General features: G+C 40.2%; 1 protein-coding gene across 2 annotated transcripts in view; it reads left to right on the plus strand.

Annotated features, from left to right (window-relative positions):
- SCN2B (sodium voltage-gated channel beta subunit 2) overlaps positions 1-22,849 on the plus strand; it is a 39,942-nt gene extending 17,093 nt beyond the window's left edge. Inside the window, exons 3-5 of one of the 2 annotated variants that reach the window (XM_040325452.1) lie at positions 10,659-10,869; positions 11,066-11,302; positions 22,085-22,849. In XM_040325452.1, coding sequence (XP_040181386.1) covers positions 10,659-10,869; positions 11,066-11,277 — 423 coding nt within the window. In that variant the 3' untranslated portion in view covers positions 11,278-11,302; positions 22,085-22,849. The remainder of the gene's footprint in view (positions 1-10,658; positions 10,870-11,065; positions 11,303-22,084) is intronic. The other variant, XM_040325451.1, reaches the window with a different exon arrangement.
- Positions 22,850-23,298: the final 449 nt, after the last annotated feature.

Below are 23,298 nucleotides of genomic sequence, written 5' to 3' on the forward strand. Positions count from 1 at the left end.
CCCAAAGCTTAAACACATATCCCTATGACAGTGTAATTGGAACAATGGATGGTGTCAGTAGGGCAGTGGATGGTGTCAGTAGTTTTTATTTTTTTATTATTTAATATCTTAATTTTAATTTTTAATTATTATTTTTTTTTTACATTTTTTTAGGAGCCCCTTAGGGGGCTTTGGTGAAATATAAGGGATCTAAACAGGGGGAATCTGTGCCATACAAAGTGATTAGGGTGTGTCTAGGCACACCCTGTGCGCACGCCTATGAGGAAAAGCTAGCTTCTAGCTGCTGCATACAGGGGATTGGTTCCTCTAATTGCCTCCGCCACAAAACCTAATGTGACAAGGAGGCCCTGGAGCAGAGGTCGGGTCACAATTGTGACCCTTGATGGTATTGGGAAAAATAAAAAGGACAGGTTTAAACAAGTATTGGCTGATCATTATGCAGAAACTTTTGTGATAAAATCAGTAAAATTTTTATGACCATGTGAATGTAGCCTAAAAATTGTGGACCCTGGCTTTTTTTTTTATTCTTTACAGACAGTTCAGTTTGGGCGGTATCATTTGGAAACAGGCTTCACTAACTGAAAATTGCAACACAACGGTCTTTGTTCATTTCTAGAAGAATACAAAAAAGTTTTCACATGGCTTTATGCTATTGAAAATGTATTCTTCAAATAGACTCCACACTAAATCCAGGGGTTTTCTTCAAAAATATTTTAGTCCACAATACCTCTCTGGGTGCAGCCATCCACAGACTGGAATATCTTCAATAGACCGCAAACAACACACAGGAGTGTGCATTACCAAAGACAAATGTATTAAATCCACCAAGACATATGGATACTCACAAGCAGATAAAAACAGCAAGCTTATACCTGGTGTACCTCAGCCAAACAAGGTGTAAACTGTCCTGGGACCAAACGGTTTCAAGGGACATGCCCCCTTCCTCAGAGCTCCAGTTATATGCTTGCTGTTTTTATCTGCGTGTGAGTATTAATTTTTCTTAGTGGATTCAATAAAAATAATAAAACAGGAGTTCCCCCTCCTGCGTGTTTTGTGCAGTCTACCAAAAATGTATACTCAAGCAAGTGGTTAGACAGATACCCTTGAAGATTACTACAATTCACGTATTATGCGGACAAATTTGCCTAATTGTTGCTTTATGTAAAGGTGCTTTGTAATATTTTTCACCTTTGCTTGAAAGTCTCAGAAATTTCTGCCAGCAAAATCATATTTTAGCTTATCTAAAAATAAAACATAAAATTGACCCAAAGGGGTTAACTACACAAAAATGCAACAGTTATAATCCACAAAATCCTAAAATAAATAAAAATATAAAAAAATATTAAATACTATTAAAAGTTTGAATTTGAACTGCTGTTAGGCCCCGTACACACGTCCGAGAAACTCGACGGGCAAAACACCACATTTTGCTCGTCGGGTTCCTTGTGAAGCCGCCGAGGATCTCGGCGAGCCAAGTTTCCTCATTGACTAACGAGGAAATAGAGAACACCAGAAATAGAGAACATGTTCTCTATTTGGCTTGACGAGTTCCTCGCCGGTTTCCTCGGCCAAAAGTGTACACACGACCGGGTTTCTCGGCAGAATAAGGCTCCGATCGAGTTTCTGGCTGAATTCTGCCGAGAAACTTGGTCGTGTGTACAGGGCCTTCAGGTTTGCAGACACCAGGATCCAAGAGTGGACTCGGGGTCCCTCCCTTTTCAACATTTTAAAGTCTTTGATTTTGCAGTCCACTATTTTTTCTATGAATTTTTTCTTTTTGTAGCAGTAGCACTAGTTTCACCATGATTTGTAGTTAATTTCAGGATGGTTATTTTTAACATCCTGTTAAGGTTTGCTTGCAAGCTTGACGATTTTCCAGTATGTTATACCAAAGAAGGTAAAGGCAGCCTTTATGGTAGGGCTGTAGATGCAAAAAATATCTTGTCAATGTGTATATACTGTAACCAATACTTCTGATTTTTCTTTAAATTGCATTTTTTATACCTTGCAAAACTAAATGCTGATGAATGTGCTCTTCTTGTAAATTTCTTCTATCCATTGAAGATTTTGCTAGTCAAAATTAATTAAGCAGTCAATTAAACAGCCAGAGAAAGAGAGTCCTATTAATAGTCACTCAAGCTTTCTATCTATCTGATTGTCTGCCATCTGTCCATTTGTCCATCTGTCCTCTTTCCTGCCTGTCTGTCTATCTATCTATGTATGATTCTGTCAGGGAAAGGGCTGGATGTTAGGGTGGCATTTAAGCTGGCCACATACAGTGTGTTATGCTGTGATTATGCAATCTCCTTTAGATTTGCCAGAAAGTATACAGTGAGAGGGCCTAATTAAAAAAAAAAAATTGTACAAATTGTTTGTCATTACGGGAGTTTCCGTATTTACAGTTCTTATTGGCAAAAACTTGTTAGAGCTCGTGCCCACCACCATGGTTCATGCAGCAGCTCCCACAAAGATACTATGCAAATATCAACTTTACTGAACATTTGTCTCCAGCTCTACATACTGATAGGTACCTCCCCCATATAAAAGCCCACATTTATGCTTATTTATAGCTTAACTTAAAGCAAAACTTGGAAAATGAGACAGAATGGTGGATTTGTACAGATTAGAGGAAAGTTGAAAGAAGGAGCAGCATACATGATCCCGATTTGTGACATTGGAAGTCTTTGAAGGCACCAGATGGCTAGTGTTTGGCAGCTTTCCACAAGTAGAGAAACACCCCTGTATATAGCGAAAAGGTGGTGGCCTGAAATGAGAAGACAATACATGTTTTAACATACAAATGTGCAAAGAAAAAGGGTGCTTAGAGTCCATTAGGAGATTTTATTGTTTCTGTGAAGGTCATCAAGAATACACAGGCCGCAACACATTTCAGGGGCCAAAAAAACTCCATCTTCTTTAACATATTTCTGAATATCAAGTGGATTTAAAAATAGCTACTGGATCAGTTGATCTGAATCTCAGGGGAACGTTCTATTGACTGGTGTATTTGTCAGCAGTGAGACAACTGTCAATAGACAGTTTCCCTGTACACACGGGCAGAATTCCCGTCGGAAAAAAGTTGGATGGTTTTTCAGACGGAATTCCGCTCAAGCCTGCCTTGCATACACACGGTCACACAAAAGTTCGGTGAACTTTTGACTGACAAGAACACAGTGACGTAAAAGAATACGACGAGCCGAGAAAATTACGTTTTATGCTTCTGAGCATGAGTCGATTTGTTTCCAAGCATGCGTCAGAATTTTGCACGTCGGAATTTGTACACACGATAGGAAATTCCGATCGGATTATTTTCTGACGGGAAAAAAGAGAACCTACTCTCTATCTTTTTCCAGCAGTTTTTCCATTGAAAAAAGTCTGGAGCATACACACGGTCGGGATTCCCGACCAAAAGCTCTCATCTGACTTTTTCCAACGTAAAAAAAAACAATTGTGTATACGGGGCATGACTCTTGATTCAGATCGACTGATCCAAGAGCAATTTCAAAGTCCATCTTAAACTACAGTTGGATTACCAGACAAGAAGTTTATTGTTTTTAAGGAAGGAAGAAAGGGAAACACACACGGTCCAACAGCAGGTATCACAATAAACACTGTGGAGGTGGATCACAAAGACAGGAAATACATGTATGCAAGGTGTAGATGATACAATATCCAAGCAATACAAAGTTTTGATAAGGTGCTGTGATTCTGCTTGCCAAATGGAACAACAATAGTTAAAAGTGATGTGAATTGTACCTTATATGGGGGGTTGAGAGTAGGAAGTATCAATGTACACCAGTGAGGTAGACAGATAGGTGTTTACAAACGTAGGGGTTGTGAAGGTAGGTGATATGTGTAGTTAAGAAGAGTTTTCAATAGTAGTATTTATAGACATAAAGGATCCAGGCCCAGTGGGTTGGTGTAGTCAATTATGGCTGCCATACTATCCAACAGTATAGCGGTACACTGTTCATTGATGAAGATATATTTTTATTTGTTGCAAACCTCATGGAAGTTTAGAGCAGGTTTAGAGCAGGTGACTTCCATGCTCCAGCAATGGTTTGTTTGGTGGAAAGACTGGGTTTTCAGTGGGGCTGCATTGCACAGGTAGGTTCAGCTGGTAGAAGCATTATGGCACCAGGGAAGGAATTGGGTTACTTTAACTATAGCTACTAGCTACCTAAAAAAAAAAGCTGACAGAAAATATTGTCATTTAACAGTTACCTGTCCTGCTGCTTGCATCACTAGTTTTCCCTGCTTTCAAGAGATACCACTACAGAAGTACCCTCAGCATGTTCCAACTCTGGGAGCCCTGGGTGCTTGGTCTACCATCTCCCTATGTATTCTGTGGTTCCAGCCACTGATCCCTACTTCACTTCAGGATACAGCAGTGATGTATGGTCTGGTGGATAGAACCGCAGCCCACAGTAGGAGACAAGTGATCTGATACACCCAAAAGTGTATCCCATGCAGAATATTCTTTGGTAGCATCATCACTTGAAGACAGTGCAGACAGCTGGACAGATAAATATGAATTCTATTCCAGGTAGTATTATTTAAAATGTATTTAGGTGGCGACAGAGTTGCTGCTTTTATATTTTTCTGGTGAATTTGAATTACCTGTGTAAAGTGTTTTTTTTGTGGTTTTATCTGCACCTTTACTGTGCAGTACTATAGGCCTCGTACACAGGACCGATTTCCTCGAAAGAATCCATCAAGAAACTTGGTGGCAGAGCTTTTTTGCCGAGGAAAACGGTCGTGTGTATGTTTTCCCTTTTTCCTCGTCGGGAGTCTCAATTTCCTCGTCGTGCTGGTTTACGACGAGAAACACGTTCGTGTGTATGCTTATAAACCCGCACATGCTCAGAATAAAGTATGAGATAGGAGCGTGCCTTCGGTAAAAGTAGGGTTTGTAATGGAGATAGCACATTCGTCACGCTGTAATAGACTGAAAAGCGCGAATCGTCTCTCACCAAACTTTTACTTAACACGCAGTAACATGAGATTAGCAAAAGCAGCCCCAAGGATGGCGCTAGTGGAATCAAACTTTCCCTTTATAGTGCCGTCGTACGTGTTGTACGTCACCGCGTTTGAGAACAACGAGATTTTGTCTTGACAGTGTGTACGCAAAGAAAGCTTGTCAAGATTCTCGACAAGTTCCTCGGTCGTGTGTACGAGGCCATAGAGTTGTCAAAATACCTGCTCCAGGGCTCTGTGTTGGATCCATGGGTTGGAACCACAGCAGATTATGAAATAAATCTGGCACCTGGAACAGAGCTGGATGCCGTAGGCGTACAGTAGAAAGCAGCAAGACAAGTGTAAACTAAATTCATATTGTTTTTCTATAGAGAAAAGTAATATATTAATGTATTTTCTTTTTTCATTCAATCAAGGTATTGCATTTCTAATTATAACCTTGTATTTAATCCATTATAATGCCTTCCTAAAAATAGAAAATATGAAGATGGTAAATTGTGGTCATGTAGATTTACCGTCCTACATTGTATAAGTCTGGATTCACAGTTTTCGTTATGAAAATTCATGTAGATCTGTGTAATTTTTTTGCACATTATGACAAACATTTCTGTGCATTCATGCATATTAAAGTGTTTTTCTGCATTTTTCTTGAACATGTCTTGAACATTTTTGCCTGTACATTTTATTGCATTACCACTCGTTTCTATTTTATGGGCACCATGTTGAGGAAGTAACTTTCATGCAGGTTGTAGTTTCATAATGCACTGTAGCTTAAATGTGTGAATGAGTCTGATTAAGTTTTATGATAATTCTATGATTCGCGTAGTTTTCTTCTGTTAACTGACTACACTATATCTGGGATATATGGGAACTTGTAAGATGTAAATTCAACCTAAAATGTACCGTATTATATACTTCACTAAAAGATAAGATTTATTTTGTATACCTCAGATTCCTTTTGTCAGCTAGAGAACCAAACAAAGCTGGATACAACTAGTGAGATTTTTTCTGTTATTTTTGTGCATTAAAACATGGAATTGAGGTCCATTCACTGATAATGTTGGTCGCGTGCCATCTGACCCATCAAGTCACTTTCTCCACTTAGATAAGTTTACATTTTTAGAGACCCATTCCCCACAACCCCATCATTTGGTTCCCATACCCCAAGGGTCATGGATATTCTAGGTTAAGGATGTCTGCTTTAGAGAAAGCTTGGAAATGAAGCTTATCTGCTAGAGCCACTCTAATGTATTAGGTGAGAACCAGTCAACTCTAATGCTCTTCTCATATATGATTCAGAAATATGACCATGAAAGATCCCAGATGATGCATCTTGAGAATTAACAGGCGTGGTTTACCAATTAGATTATAATTACATAAACTACATGATGAAGATTCCTATTTGATTTTATTCTCTATACCTAACATGTTTGAGTAACACTGCATCACATTTACCCAGTACAGTATACATGAACAAATGTTTTATTTCCTCTTCCTCACAGTAAAAACATTTATTTTGTTGGCTGAAATATCAAAGGTAGGAAATGAAAATTATTTGATTACAACAGAACTCAAGTTTTCTTTAAACACGTTTAATGGGGTTTTAGTAAATAGAACCAAAAGTTTACAAAAAAAAGGAACATTTTCGATAAATGGTGGGCAGAAAGTAATGAAAGAATAACAATACATAAGTAAGTAGAACCCACCATGTTACTGGAGTGGGCTACAAAGACCTGCAGAGAATAGATGAAAGTGTGGGAAGGAACATAAGGAACTTAGCATGGTGTCTAGCACTGAAAGAAAGAATTGGGTATTGAATTAGTCAGCATGGCATATTCATCTATAACACCATACATTTCTTCTCTGATGTTTAGTTTTATAAAGCACAAGGACATGGAGCAGGTGGGTGAGATGGCCTCCTCAGTCAATTATAAGAGCAGGTGCAGAAGTGTAGATGTGGGTGTGAATGACGCTAGAGCTGGATTTAAATGGAAAACACAGGAAAGCTACTGGGTGAAAGAAAATAACAGCATAACAAACAGAATCTGATAATATAAAATGTTCACTGTCAGGGTCACAATAAGAAAGGATAATGAATAAGGGAAAAGCTAGGAGGCGAACATGATTAACCTACATCCTTCATGTCAGATAGCATAATTGGTCTGTACACTTATGTTTAAGGCTATTGGTATTGTTTAAATGTGTTTTTTCTGGGGTAAGCATTTGACCTAAGATTGGTGTAGTAGCTGTTCAAGTTAAGATATAAAAATAGACTTAAAACCTTTCCTAAATCCCAGAAAAAAGACAGACACACGAGGAACCTAGATGCTTCACTGTTGGTCAGTAGAGACAAGCTTGGGCATCCTCTAAATTCTCTGCCAAACTCCAAGTTTGCACTCTCTTTTTTTGCTCCAATGGACTGTGGGATAGGTCATTCCCTAACTGTAAAGTGGGCTTCTTTGCGGGAATGACCCAACCCCCAGCTCATTTGAGTAAAAAAATAATGAAAGTTCTGGTATCTGTTAGTGGTGACTTCGGAGGACACACAAGCTCACCTTTATTGGTTAGCCAGGCTGCCCATTACAAAGATCGACCAACAGTAAGAAGTGGGAAGTAGGTTTTAGGGCTTCTGGATGTTCTACAGCAGGGGTTGACAAATTAACTTGGAATCTAGGAGCCAGCTAAAAAGGTTAGGAGCCAGAAAACGCACCCCGTCCCGACGAGCTTGCGCGCAGAAGCGAACACATACGTGAGCAGCGACCACATATGTAAACGGTGTTCAAACCACACATGTGAGGTATCGCCGCGATTGGTAGAGCGAGAGCAATAATTCTAGTCCTAGACCTCCTCTAACTCAAAACATGCAACCTGTAGAGTTTTTTAAAATTTCCATAGGCGACGTTTAAAGGGTAAAAGTTTGATGCCATTCCACGAGCGGAGGTAATTTTGAAGCGTGACATGTTGGGTATCAATTTACTCGGCGTAACATTATCTTTCATAATATTAAAAAAAATGGGGATAACTTTACTGTTGTCTTATTTTTTAATTTAAAAAAGTTAAATTTTTTCCCAAAAAAAGTGCGCTTGCAAGACCGCTGCGCAAATACGGCATGACAGAAAGTATTGCAACGATCGCCATTTTATTCTCTAGGGTGTTAGGATAAAAAATATATATAATGTTTGGGGGTTCTAATTAGAGGGAAGAAGATGGCAGTGAAAATAGTGAAAAATTACATTAGAATTGCTGTTTAACTTGCAATACTTAACTTGTAATACCAACGGCCACCACCAGATGGCGCCAGCTTACACATCTGGTGGTAATAACTTGTAATACCAACGGCTCACCACCAGATGGTGCCAGCTCACAAAAAGCTTTTTTTGCCCCCCTTCCAAGCCAAGTCGCCAGGACCCTATTTCTAGTCGCCATGGCGACCTGGTGCCCGGGATTTGTCGAGCCCTGTTCTACAGGATATCTTAGCAAGCAATTTGACAGCTCTAGGTGTCTTCTATACATGGCTACCTGCAGGTTAGAGCTGTTACAGCAAACATAGGTTTACTTCCAAGTACAATCTCCAGCTTTCAGTTTTACAGAAAATAATGGTGATCATCTAGGTTTTATTTTTATATAAAATTAATACTCAGTTTGAGTGATCTTAACCTCCCTAGCGGTATGATTATTTCAGATTTTAGGTGCTGAAAGCGGTACCATAATTTGCAAGAAAATGTTGTGTTTTACATTGTAGGCCTGTAATTTTTAGGAATAACTCACTTAAATCTGACCAAACAAGAGTCTAGGAGGCATCCCGGGTATGAATTTTTTTTAAAAACAAAATTATAAATTATAATATAATAATAAAAATTATTCAATAATGTAATCAACTCAAAATCACTGAAATTTGCTCAGTTGCAGAATTGTCGCTGTCATTACTTTTATTTTTTTATGACGAATTTCCCCACAAATCGCTATCGCACAATTCTGCAAGTGATTATAATTTATTATCACTGTTTTCTAGCTGCTCTAAAACCATTTTTGACATAAAGGGACACTTTTGGTTGCTATGGACAATCTACAGTTTTCAGGCAGAAAGAACAGTTTTTATTATATAAAAGTACATGTAGGGCACTGGGCAGACCACTAGGGACAAGGGGGTGTGTATTTTTTACACACAGTACTGTAATCTATAAGATTACAGTATACTGTATGTAATGTGTTTGTTTACCTTTTTGAATTTGGCGCCGTTCTCCGCCCCCGTGCGTCGTAACGTCGCAGGGAACGGAGATCGGCGGCACACAGAGGCACTGTGTGAATCGAGCGAGCACCCGCTCGCTCACACAGCGCGGTGGCATCGCTGGATCCAGGGACAAGGTAAGTAAACCATGCCTGTGGAGTCAGCGAGGCGAGCCCGAGTCTGACTCTGGGTTACCGATCGCAGCACGAAAATGTAACCCCGAGTCAGACTCGGGAATACCGCCAGGGGGGTTAAGCACTGTCTTTATAACATCTGAGACATTTTAACACTGTAAGCTGTATTCAGTAAGAATGTGCAAACCATCAAAGCAGTCCTAAAGTGTTCTTGTGCCCAGACTATACATATTAACAGCTGAGCTATGAATAAGCACTGTATGAGAGTGTGAAACGCGTTAGCCCTTTTTCCAGATTTTTTGCTGTGACATCCATGTTGTGACCAGTTTTTATTAAAAGGAACACATTTTTATTTTTGGAGTGCGGCCGTCCCGGTTCTTTCTTATACATTTTTGTATACATATTAACATATTTGCATATTAGGACAAGCAATTAAAGCACTTTACAGAGACAATGGGGTTATTTACTAGAGACAAATCTTCTTTGTACTACAAGTGCACTGCAAATGCAGTCGCTGTAGATCTGAGGGAGACATGCAAGGAAAACAAAACTAAATTTTTGCTTGCACACGATTGGATGATAAGATCAGCAGAGCTAAGCCTCATTTCAGAGCTTCCCCTCAGATCTTACAGCGATCTACAGCGACTGCACTTCCAAGTGCACTTGTAGTGCAAAGTAGATTTCCCTTTAGTAAATCAACCCCAATGTCACCAAAGTTAAAGCGTCTCTGAAAAGGCACCTCCTGACCTCGCCTGTGACAGTATTCATCTAGTAGCCAATTGCTAGGTCCAAGAACTGACACATGACCAAGGGAGTGAAATCACTGCTACCCCAGTTTGCTGATGCTGCTGATTAAAGTGCCCACTGTGACAGGGGAAGCAGTGACCAGCTAGTGAGTTCCACTGTTCAATAACTCACTATCCAGGGCACCTAATTACCAACAAGATCAAGCTGCTGCAAAAAAAATTCCCTAAGCTGGTACAGTATTTCAATCCTTTGAGGCCTTTCTAAACCCTAGTGCTTGCAAATGTATTACTACTCATTCAACTAACTAGGGGGAAAAACAGTATTATTGTGATTTATAGACATTTAGTGTCAAAAAGCATGTGTGCAAAAAAAATAAAAAAATTGTGCCATCATATTAAATCCTTTAAGAGGACACAATGTAACCCCAAGGCATTAAGAGTTGTCAATTCCTAACATTTACCACTGTTTTTCCTACTACACACCCCTCTATCTGTGTCCTTGTACCTCACTGACTTTACTTCCTTGCTTTTTTCTTTTGATAACCTTTTTCCACTAACAATTTCCACTAACAGTTCATTCAGTATGATAAGAAGATTATCAACCAGCGTCTTGAGCGATTTCAGAACCGAGTGGAATTTACAGGAAACCCCAGCAAAAATGATCTAACTGTGACAATTCATAATGTTCAATTGCAAGATGAAGGGGAATATCTTTGTTATGTGCTGAATCCCCCAGACCGACACAAAGGCACAGGAAAGATTCGTCTAGAAGTCCTAACAGAAGGTTCGTCATTCTAAATTTTTATAGACATTATAAACTTTTGGGCTTAGAAAACCTAAAGAAACAGAGTTCTATAAAATTAGCTGCATGCACACACCAGTCTCCATAAGCAGTCAAGTATTTAGCCTGATAGTGCTTCTCTTTCCTCTGCTCTTTATGATTAATGTGTTTTTACCTCTCCTGTGTTCTCCCCTTTCAGTTCCTCCAGAAAGGGATTCAACAGTTGCCGTTTTGGTTGGAGCTTCAGTTGGAGGTTTCTTAGCTCTTGTCATTCTACTCCTGGTCGTCCTAAAATGTGTTAGAAAAAAGAAAATGCAAAATCTTAACTCAGAGGACCAAAAAACAGAGGAAGAAGTGAAGACTGATGGGGAGGGAAACCCCGAAGGTGAACTGAAAGTATGTGAGCAATGAGAAGCTTGGGGAAAGGAGGGAGAGGGTGAGTAAGGAAATGGGGATCTCATGTACTGATTGAGATGAAGGAAACAGAAAATTATAGGTAGATTCAGGTAGAGTTAGTCCGACTTATCAGTAGATAAGTCGACCTAACTCAGAATCTACACCGACCTATGTTTAAGCGTATGCTCAAACAGAGATACGCTTAAACATATCTAAGATACGACGGCTTGCGCCGTCCTATCTTAGATTGCAATTTTTCGGATGGCCGCTAGGTGGCGCTTCCATTGCGGCCGGCGTAGAATATGTAAATGAGTTTATACGCCGATTCACGAACGTACGCCAGGCGTACGCAGTCGATTTACGCAGTTTCCGTAAGGTCTTTACAGGCCTAAAGTTATTCCACCTATTAGGTGGAATAACAATGTTAAAGTATGGCCGCCGTTCCCGCCGCGAGATTCCAATTTTTTACGTCGTTTGCGTAAGTTGTCCGCGAATCGGGAGTTACGTCGTTTACGTCCACGTCGAAATCAATAGGCCCGTACGGCGTACTTGGCCGCAATGCGCACTGGAAAATGTAGGCGCCTGGCGCATGCGCAGTAGCCGAGAAACATCAAAAACGTGAGGTCAAGCCTTATTACCATTAAACACGCCCCCCTCCAACCCATTTGAATTAGGCGCCCTTACGCCCGCCGCATTTACACTACGCCGCCCTAAGTAAGGAGGCAAGTACTTTGAGAATACAGTACTTGCCTCTCTTACTTAAGGCGGCGTAGTGTAAACACGCTAGGCTACGCCGCCGCAAATTAGCGCACCCCTACCTGAATCTACCTATAAGAGTAGAACACAAATTTCTAACTAGACATATTAAACAGCTCCTGAGATCAAGAGGCCAATGAGTGCTGCCCTGTTGACTCATGACTACTTTTTCTGTTTGATGCTTTTTTTCTCAGGCATGAAAGCAGCTATCAGTTATTTATAGTAAAGTCTCAACAGCAACAGAGCATCATGTTTTTTTGGTGCATATTTTTGTGAGAAATTTACTATTTAAAATAAATATATATGGTTATTTGCCATTCCTTATTTAAAGGGGTTGTAAAGATTAGTTTTCTTATTTTCTAAATAGGTTCCTTTAGGCTAGTGCATTGTTGGTTCAGGCCTCGTACACACGACCGTTTTCCTCTATAGAATCCATCAAGAGACTTGATGGGAGAGCTTTTTTGCCGAGGAAACCAGTCGTGTGTATCTTTTTCCTCGACAGGAGTCTCAATTTCCTCGTCGTGTTCCTCGTCGGGCTGGTTCTCGACGAGAAACACGATCGTGTGTATGCTAAGAAACCCGCGCATGCTCAGAATAAAGTATGAGACGGGAGCGCACCTTCGGTAAAAGTAGCGTTTGTAATGGAGATAGCACATTTGTCACGCTATAACAGACTGAAAAGTGCAAATCGTCTCTTACCAAACTTTTACTTAACACGCAGTAACATGAGATTAGTAGCAAAAGCAGCCCCATGGGTTGTGCCAGTGGAATCGAACTTCCCCTGCCATTGTATGTGTTGTACGTCACCGCGTTTGAGAACGAGGAGGTTTTGTCTTGACGTGTTTACGCAAAGCAAGCTTGTCGAGTTCCTTAAACAAGCCTAACAAGGAACTCGTCGAGGAAAAAGATGTGTCTTTTCCGACGAGTTCCTCGGTCTTGTGTACGAGGCCTCACTTACCTTTCCCTTCGATTTCCCTTCTAAATGTTTTTTTTCTTTGTCTGAATTTCTCACTTCTTGTTTCCCCTCAGTAAGCTTGCCCCCATCATCTGGCTGGGGGTTAGTCAACCAGGACAGCTTACTGAGGAGGAACAGGTAGTGAGAAATTCAGAAAAAAAAAAACATTTAGAAGGGAATTTGAAGGAAAAGGTACGTGAACCAACAATGCACTAGCTTAAAGGAACCTATTCAGAAAATAAAAAACAAACCTTTACAACCCCTTTAAGTTGAGCAGTGTTACTTTGCTAGCCACAGGAGAAGGGAACATAAGAAGGTGGGAGTCGTATCTTTGATGGTCAACAATAACAGAAATTGTATCAAAATTACGTTGTTGCACTGATAAAATCTGAATTGCAATGAAAAAGGAGAAAATCTTCAAAATGAACACAATCATATTACTGTACATACAGTATAGCCCTAGAGATGGCAGAGTCTATTATCCTGAATATCAGCCATGGAGTAGAGGTAGGACTTACTTCCTAATTGAGGTTAATAGGCAGAGAGGAAGTTCAAGCCACCAATGTGTAAGTGATGCTGGCATGCCAATCTATTGAAAACTGATGCAGGTTCAGAATTGTACAGGTATGTAATCAAGCTGCTTTACTAGGGATTCAAGGCACAGCCTGCTACAAAACCTTGGATGCCTTCATATAGAGTAAAAGCTTCTTAACCGCTTTTCGCCCGCCGTATGCAGATATATGTCTGCAACATGGCACGGGCAGGCAAAAGGACGTATATATATGTCCCCTTTAAGAAGCCGGCATTGTGCCGCAAGCTCCGCGACTCCGACCACGGGTCCCGCCGACTCGATGTCCGCGGGCATACCCACGATCGTGTCATGGTGAGGAAGAAGGGGGAAATGCTTAGGTAAACAAGCATTTCCCCAGTCTTCCTAGTGACAGGACAGTGACCATAGCTTCCTGTAATCAGAAGCGATGATCACTGTCCTGTCACACACAGCCCATCCCCCCTACAGTTAGAAGCACTCCCTAGGGCACACTTTACTCCTACAGCGCCACCTAGTGGTTAACCCCTTTAGTGCCAGTGTCATTTTCACAGTAATCAGTGGATTTTTATAGCACTGATCGCTGTAAAAATGACAATGGTCCCAAAAATGTGTCAAAAGTGTCCGATGTGTCCGCTATGATGTCGCAGTCACGATAAAAATCGTTGATAGCCGCCAATACTAGTAAAAAAAAATATTAATAAAAATGCCATAAAACTATCCCCTATTTTGTAGACGCTATAACTTTTGCGCAAACTGATCAATAAACGCTTATTGTGATTTTTTTTACCAAAAATATGTAGAAGAATACATATCGACCTAAACTGAGGAAGCAACATTTTTTGATATATCTTTTAGGGATATTTATTATTCAAAATTGTCAGTCTATTTTTGTTTATAGCGCAAAAAAAAAAATTGCAGAGGTGATCAAATACCACCAAAACAAAGCTCTATTTGTGGGGGAAAAAAAGACGTAAATTTTATTTGGGAGCCATGTCGCACGATCGCACAATTGTCAGTTAAAACGATGCAGTGCTGAATCGCAAAAAGTGGCCTGGGCTTTGACCAACAAAATGGTCCGGGTTAAACATAATATGAACAATAGCTCTACATTTACTTTCCACTGATTTTATACTGTATGCACCTGGAAATAAATAATATTACATATACATTATGTTCTTTATCAAGAAAGGGCTATAGGATATTCTTCCCATATACGGTAAATGGGTATTTTAAACATACCACTAAATCAGCATTCGAAGGTTGTTTAAGACATTATCTGATCACCAAGTACTTGTCTTTATCTTTTTTTGGCTACAATTATAGCCCAAGGGTCAAATTCCTTACAAAATTAATTCATAGAGGCATGGGAACTCGCACAATTTTCCAAATTTTTTTTGTCATAACATATTTTCTATTTATTTTTTTATGATGTATGAGAGGACACAATAAGACACTTAAAGATCAGCCTGTAGGGTGGTGTGTTTTGTATTTGTGCTTTTCCTTGTGGGTATATTCATTAGTAGAAGCCAATATATAGTATGGAATATAGCAGTAACTGATGTGAAGTACAGTCCTCTAACACTACAGCTTCACCGTGGCAACAAAAAAGGTAAATGCAGATGTTGTGGCAATTAATACACACATATCTCTATGGAAGCATGAACCCTTAAATGTGGAGAAAAAAAAAAGAATCCTCTTTTTCAACACTATCGGTTTTTGAGAGTTTTACGACTGGATAGGTTGTGAAGTACATCCAAAAGTGGTGGAAACTCTCATGCTATTAATGTTCTGCTTCCATCCCTCCAATTTATGTGAGTACCTTAAATTAAACCTGGTATAAAAGTGCTTATGGTACTTGTATTATGCCTCGTACACACGACCGGTTTTCCTGACGAGAAAACTGCCATTTTTTAGATTGGTTGGGAAAACCGGTCATGTGTACAGGGCATGAGACTTCAGATGGTTAAGCTCAGTTAGTTCCCAGCACTTACGGACATCCACCAAAACCTTTCTCATTTATGTATAGGAAAAAGTAAGTAGGGTAGAATGAAATGTTACTAATATTGGATGGTCAAGATATGGTTGACCATGACTTACAAAGCATAATACATTCTACATGACTGATAGATCTAATGAAATCATTGTGTGTAATTTAATAAGACTAAGGCCTCGTACACACGACCGAGGAACTCGTCGGAAAAGACACATCGTTTTCCTCGACAAGTTCCTTGTTAGGCTTGTCGAGGAACTCGACAAGCTTGCTTTGCATACACACTGTCAAGACAAAATCTCCTCATTCTAAAACGCGGTGACGTACAACACATACAATGGCAGGGGAAGTTCGATTCCACTGGCACAACCCTTGGGGCTGCTTTTGCCAATCTCATGTTACTGCGTGTTAAGTAAAAGTTTGGTTGGAGACGATTTGCACTTTTCAGTCTGTTACAGTGTGAAAAATGTGTTATCTCCATTACAAATGCTACTTTTACTCCCGTCTCATACTTTATTCTGAGCATGCAAGGGTTTCTTAGCATACACACCATCGTGTTTCTCATCGAAAACCAGCCCGACGAGGAACACGACGAGGAAATTGAGACTCCCGTCGAGGAAAAGGAGAACTTGTTCTCTTTTTTCCTCGTCAAAGTTCCTCGACGGTTTCCTCGATGAAAAACGTACACACGACCGGTTTCCTCGGCAAAAAAGCTCTGCCACCAAGTTTCTTGATGGATTCTGTCGAGTTTCTCGGTCGTGTGTACAAAGCCTGAGGCCTTGTACACACGACCGTTTTCCTCGACAAAATCCATCAAGAAACTTGGTGGCAGAGCTTTTTTGCCGAGGAAAACGGTCGTGTGTATGTTTTTCGTTGAGAAAACTGTCGTGGTTCTCGACGAGAAAAAAAGAGAACAAGTTTTTCTCGTCGGGAGTCTCAATTTCCTCATCGTGTTTCTCGTCGGGCTGGTTTACAATGAGAAACACGTTCGTGTGTATGCTTAGAAACCCGTGCAGGCTAAGAATAAAGTATGAGACGCACCTTCGGTAAACGTAGGGTTTGTAATGGAGATAGCACATTCGTCACGCTGTAACAGACTGAAAAGCGCGAATCGTCTCTTACCAAACTTTTACTTAACACGCAGTAACATGCGATTAGCAAAAGCAGCCCCAAGGGTGGCGCCAGTGGAATCGAACTTCCCCTTTATAGTGCCGTTGTACGTCACCGCGTTTGAGAACGACTAGATTTTGTCTTGACAGTGTGTATGCAAAGAAAGCTTGACAAGATTCTCGACAAGCCTGACAAGGAACTCGTCGAGGAAAACAATGTTTAATTTACGACGAGTTTCTCGGTCGTGTGTACGAGGCCTAAGGGTCCATGCACACTGGCCTAAAAAAATGCAGCTTCTAGAGGAGTTTAGAATTTTGATTGTAGAAGCAACTAATGTTATCCTATGTGTCCACGCACATTATGATGTTTAGAGGCATATTTTAGGCTCATCGTTTAGAGGCAGAAAAAAAAACCCTTCTGTTTTGAGGTTTTCAGAGCGGTTTTCTGGCAGAAAAAAGTTAATCGCTCCTAAACGCTTATATAAAAGCTCTATATGAGCGTTTTTTCAGCCAAAAGAACTCGCTTTTTTTAATCCCAGTGTGCATTGACACTCAGAAGGATGCACTACAGTATTGGTATCAGCAGATTTATGAATTTCTACAGGGACAGTAGTAGTATGAAGGGAAGAAAGTCTAAGTTTGCTCACTTTAAGATCTTCTATTCACTCCAACAGTAGCCAAGCTGACAAAGCAATGCTTGCAGAATAAATTGCAGGTGATTGCTTTCACGCAGTAACTGCAGACACCAGCTGACGCTATGATTGGGGAAAGAATGATGAGGGAAAGTAGTAAGCTCTAATGCACAATAATCTTAAGCCTCGTACACACGGCCGAGGAACTCGACGTGCCAAACACATCGAGTTCCTCGGCCAGTTCAGCCCTGAAGCCGCCGAGGAGCTCGGCGGGACGAGAGCTCCCATAGAACAACGAGGAAATAGAGAACATGTTCTCTATTTCCTCGCCGAGCTCCTCGTCGGCTTCCTCGGCCGAAAGTGTACACACGGCCGGGTTTCTCGGCAGAATTCAGCCAGAAACTCGGTCGGAAGCTGAATTCTGCCGAGGAAACTGGTCGTGTGTACGGGGCCTAAGAGTCTATCCCATGGTTCTTACTCATTATTAGAAAGGTTTACTTAATAAAGATTATCAAACATTTGGAGTTGATAAGCAACTAAAAGAATATGTTTTCATTTGGGGAAAATAAGTTTGAAAAAACAGGTACTGTATATAGTACTAGCAAGTAAGAATGCCAAAATGCACTTTAATCATATGGCACAAACATGTTGACATTACTTTAAACTTCAGGCTTACTACATTTAGTTTTATAGCTCCAGGACTTAAAGAGGGAGATTTACTAAAGCTGGTGTGTTCAGAATTCGATGCAGCTGTGTATAGTAGCCAATCAGCTTCTAACGTCAGTTTGTTCAATTAAGCTTTGACAATACAACATGGAAGCGGATAGGTTTCTATCCAAATTGCACCAGAATTTTAGTAAATAACCCCCAAAGTGTAAGGAGAGTTAAAGCAGCTGTCTTTTCATATATGAATGCCTTGGAAGCAGTCTTTAACCTCCCTGGCGGTATGATTCTGTCTGGAATTTTGTACCAAAAGCGGTACAATTATTTGCAAGGAAATTTGGTGATTTGTACTGTAGGCCTGTAATTCTTAGGAATAACTCACTTAAATCTGACCAAACAAGAATCTAATAGGCATCCCGAGTATGACATTTTTTTAAAAACAAAATTATAAATTCTAATATAATAAATTATTATAAATAATTATAACAAATAATAATAATATAATTCTAATAAAAATCATTCAATCATGTAATCAAATCAAAATCACTGAAATGTTCTCAGTTGCAAAATTGTCGCTGTCATTATTATTTTTTTTTTATGACGAATTTCCCCACAAATCGCTATCGCACAATTCTGCAAGTGATTATAATTTATTATCGCTGTTTTCTAGCTGCTCTAAAACCATTTTTGACATAAAGGGACACTTTTGGTTGCTATGGACAATGTACAGTTTACAGGCAGAAAACAAGGTTTTTATTATATAAAACTAGCTGAATACCCGGCGTTGCCCGGTCTTCCTATCTTAACCTTTTGGGTAGGAAAATCATAGCAATATAAATATACCCATCTTTTATATAAGGGTGTAGGTAAGGGTTAATTTAACTGTCATATATTTTTATTTGGCATATAAGTAATATGTGTAGCAGGTATTATTGAAATATCTCCAGGCGTACAGAAGTTATGTGGGAACATACATTTCCCATTGATTTGCATGGGACTTTAAACAAAAACCCCGACCCTCACAAATGGGGGTAGTTAAGGGATAAATTAACTATCCTATAGTTTAAGTGGACATATAAGTAACATGTGACCAAGTGTTATTGAAATATGTACAGCCGTTTGGAAGTTATGAAGTAACATGTATTTCCCATAGAGTTGAATGGGACTTTAAAGAAAAACCCCGACCATGGCAAATGGGGGTGGGTAAGGGTTAAACCACCTATCCTATGTTTGTTGCTGACATATAAGTAACATGTGTGCCAAGTTTGATGTTAATATCTTTAGCCGTTTGGACGTGATGCTGGAACATACATACATACATACATACATACATACATACATACATACACACACACACACGTTGAGTTTTATATATATAGATGACATGTAGGACACTGGGCAGACCACTAGGGACAAGGGGGGTGTGTTTTTTTTACATACAGTACTGTAATCTATAAGATTACAGTATACTGTATGTACTGTGTTTGTTTACGTTTTTGAATTTGGCGCCGATCTCTGCTCCCGTGCGTCGTAACGTTGCAGGGAACGGAGATCGGCGGCACAGGAGGACGCTGTGTGAATCGAGCGAGGTCCCGCTCGCTCACACAGCGCGGTGACATCGCTGGATCCAGGACAAGGTAAGCCAGCGCAAGCTGCAGGCTCTGCATAGCTACCCCGAGCGTGACTCGGGGTTACCGATTTCAGCATAAAAAACCCACCCCGAGTCACGCTTGGGGATACCGCCAGGAGGGTTAAAGCTTCACACATATTTTATTCAGCCATAAATAAAACATTTATTTCATCTATCTAATATAATGCTATTGTTTTTGTCTAAAATTGGGGGTCAATCTCTATCTCTTCTTCCAGATGCAATACTTAGTTGCTAACTGCTAGAGCTTGATTTGGTCATGAGGACCACTTGGCTTAATTTTGGTCCAACGTACCTTCTACACTCCTACAGTCCCAATTACTTGTAGACCCTATGATGCACACTAGGAAGATTGGTTTCCAAGTGAAGTAAGCTTCACCAGGGGTTTCTTTAATTTTCTTTAAATGTGTTTAATTAACCACTTCAGACCCTGAAGAATTGACCCCCTTCCTGACCAGAGCACTTTTTGCGATACGACACTGCGTCAATTTAACTGACAATTGGGTGGTCGTGCAACGTTGTACCCAAACAAAATTGATTTCCTTTTTCCCCACAAATAGGGCTTTCTTTTGGTGGTATTTGATCACCTCTGCGGTATTTATTTTTTGCGCTATAAACAAAAAAGAGCGACAATTTTGAAAATAAAGCAATATTTTTTACTTTTTGCTATAATAAAAATCCCCCAAAAATATATAAAAAAAAATAATGTTTACCTCAATTTAGGCCGATATGTATTCTTCTACATATTTTTGGTAAAAAAAAATCACAATAAGCGTATATTGATTGGTTTGCGCAAAAGTTATAGCATCTACAAAATAGGGGATAGATTTATGGATTTTTTTTATATATTTTTAATATATTTTTTTAGTAGTAATTGCGGCGTTCTTCGATTTTTATCGTGACTGCGAGATTATGGCGGACACATCAGACACTTTTGACACTATTATGGGACCATTGTCATTTATACAGCGATCAGTGCTATAAAAATACACTGATTACTGTGTAAATGACACTGGCAGGGAATGGGTTAAACACTAGGGGTTAAGTGTGTCCTAGGGAGTGATTCTAACTGTGGGGGGGTGAGCTACAAGTGACATGACAGAGATCACTGCTCCCGGTGACAGGGAGCAGTAGATCTCTGTCCTGTCACTAGGAAGAACAGGTAAATGCCTTGTTTACATCTCTCCGTTTCTGCCTCTCCATGACGCGATCGCGGGCCGCCGGCCAACATCAAGTAAGCGGGGCCTACGATCAGGGAGAGCGCAGCGGGCGTTTTTAAAGGGGATGTACAGGTATGTCCATTTGCCCACCGCTGCCATTGTGCCGACGTAGATCGGCGTGCAGCGGTCGGCAAGTGATTAAACACAAACAATGGTCTGGGTAAAATTCTGTAAAAGAAACAAAATTGGAGGCCAAGATAGACATTATGATATGCATAAATGTCAAGATTATGAGGGGATTTACTAAAACTGGTGCACATGGAATCTGTTAATAGTAACCAATTAGCTTCTAGCAAGAGAAATTTCTTTCCTCAGACCATTAGGATTGGAAGTTATTGGATACCTTCCCAAATATAAAAACCAAAATGATTGTGTGTCACAAGTTCATGATTGTGTGTCACAAGTTCATGAAAAACAACCAGACTATGCAGACTGATCCACTGCACACATTCCTTATCTCAGTATCTGGATCCCATTGGCTTACATGTTTCAAGGGGGTTTTCCTCTTCATCAGAGTTTGGCTCTGATGAAGAGGGGAACCCCCTTTAAATGCATATGCCAATTGGATCCAGATAACATCTTCCCTTATATAAGGAACAAGTGCAGTGGATTGGACTACATATTCTTTGGTTGTTTTAAATTAGCTTGTGACACACACTTGTTTGGGAGTATACGTCCATTTTGATTTTTTAATGAATACAGAGATTATAAAGCTAATGCGCTAGGCTGGTGCACCCTCTTTCTTGCTTTTCTAGTGTCATTTTTCCCAACCCTGGTTCACTGTTTTAGTGGAAACTGCAAACATGCTGAATTCAAGCAATGCAACATTTACCTTGGCCATTGACCTAGTAAAATTAAATGCACTGTATGTGTCTCAAGTAAACTGTACTTATGAATAACCATACTGCCATACATGCACTGTTTATTTTCTTTGTCTATCTTATCTATACTATCTCTAAGGCCCCGTACACACGACCGAGTTTCTCGGCAGAATTCAGCCAGAAACTCGATCGGAGCTGGATTCTGCCGAGAAACTCGGCCGTGTGTACAATTTTCACCGAGGAAGCCGACGAGGAACTCGTCGGGCCAAATAGAGAACATGTTCTCTATTTCCTCGTTGTTCAATGAGCAAAGTTGGCTCGCCGAGATCCTCGGCGGCTTCAACACAGAACTCGACGAGGAACTCGATGTGTTTGGCACGTCGAGTTCCTTGGACGTGTGTACGGGGCCTAACTGTTAATGACTGGTATTCTGTCTCTTCTTCTTCTCTATGACCCTGTTTATTGCCCATCTCCACAGGCAACAATTCCTGAAGTTCTATGACCTGTCATACACACCGAATCGGATTCCTAGAGACAAAACATTGAGAATACTCTGGAATTCTTAGAAAAAAAGTTACTCTGGAATTCATTCTGAACATTACCCAGCTCCAGGGAATATGGAATACATGATTTGCACCTTTACCAGACAGACTATGGGAACCCTTCTCCTGTGTATGATCCCAACAGTGTGGAAGAACTCTTTTTTTTACCTCTGATGGTTTGAATGCACTATTTTTGGCAGGTGGGAGCTTGAATGAAAGCCAGAACTGATAGCAAGCACTGTAAGGCCATAAGAAATCCTATAGGGGTTGATTTACTAAAACTGGAGAGTGCAAGAAATGGTGCAGTAATGCATGGTAGCCAATCAGCTTCTAACCTCCAGATTTTGCACTTTCCAGTTTTAGTAAATCAACCCCATAGAGACAATAATTTCTGACCTCTCCTTTTGAAAGTACTTGTTGCCTGGCTGTCAAGCTGATCCACTGAATGTAAAAATGGGCGCAGACCTAGAATAATGATGCAGTTCAGGAGTCCCAACTTTTGCCAGAGTTTTTAATAATTACTTGTTCACAGTCATTGAGGTTCATGTAAAGAAAATAGGCTGTTTCAATTTGCAAGCAAATTTTCCCTTAGCATAGTTAATGAGCTGAAGCTCTCCTGACTTCCAACATCCATTCATGTACAAGCAAAAATACTTTTGGTCTTCTTTTATTATCCTTGCATGTGAATGGGTATTCTTTACAAAGTGTGCAAAGCAAACAGCCTACTTATCTTTGGTAAATCAACCCAACTGACTCAGAAAGTACTGGAGCCAGAAACAAGGCAACTAGTATTTTTATAAGATCAGAAATGGCAGGCTCTGTATTTCTTCCAGTGTGGGTTTATTATGTGTACATGATCCTGACAGATGAATGAATTTCAACAGTGTAAAGGTGTGTTATCAGTGAAAACTGTTAGGCCCCTTTCACACATGCGGACCGTATGTCCGCTTTTTCATCAATCCGTTTATGGATGAAAAAGGGACATACATTAATCCCTATGAGATCTCATCGGTGTCCGCAATGCTCTTATACTGCAGATGGAGGAAAATCCTATTTTTCCATCCGTCTGCAGAGTGGATCGGGTGAACACGGACAGATGGTCCATGTTCATCCGATTCCCCCATAGAGGAGAGCGGAGATCTGACAGGGT

This window comes from Rana temporaria, chromosome 10, assembly GCF_905171775.1.
Source record: "Rana temporaria chromosome 10, aRanTem1.1, whole genome shotgun sequence".
Lineage (NCBI taxonomy): Eukaryota > Metazoa > Chordata > Amphibia > Anura > Ranidae > Rana > Rana temporaria.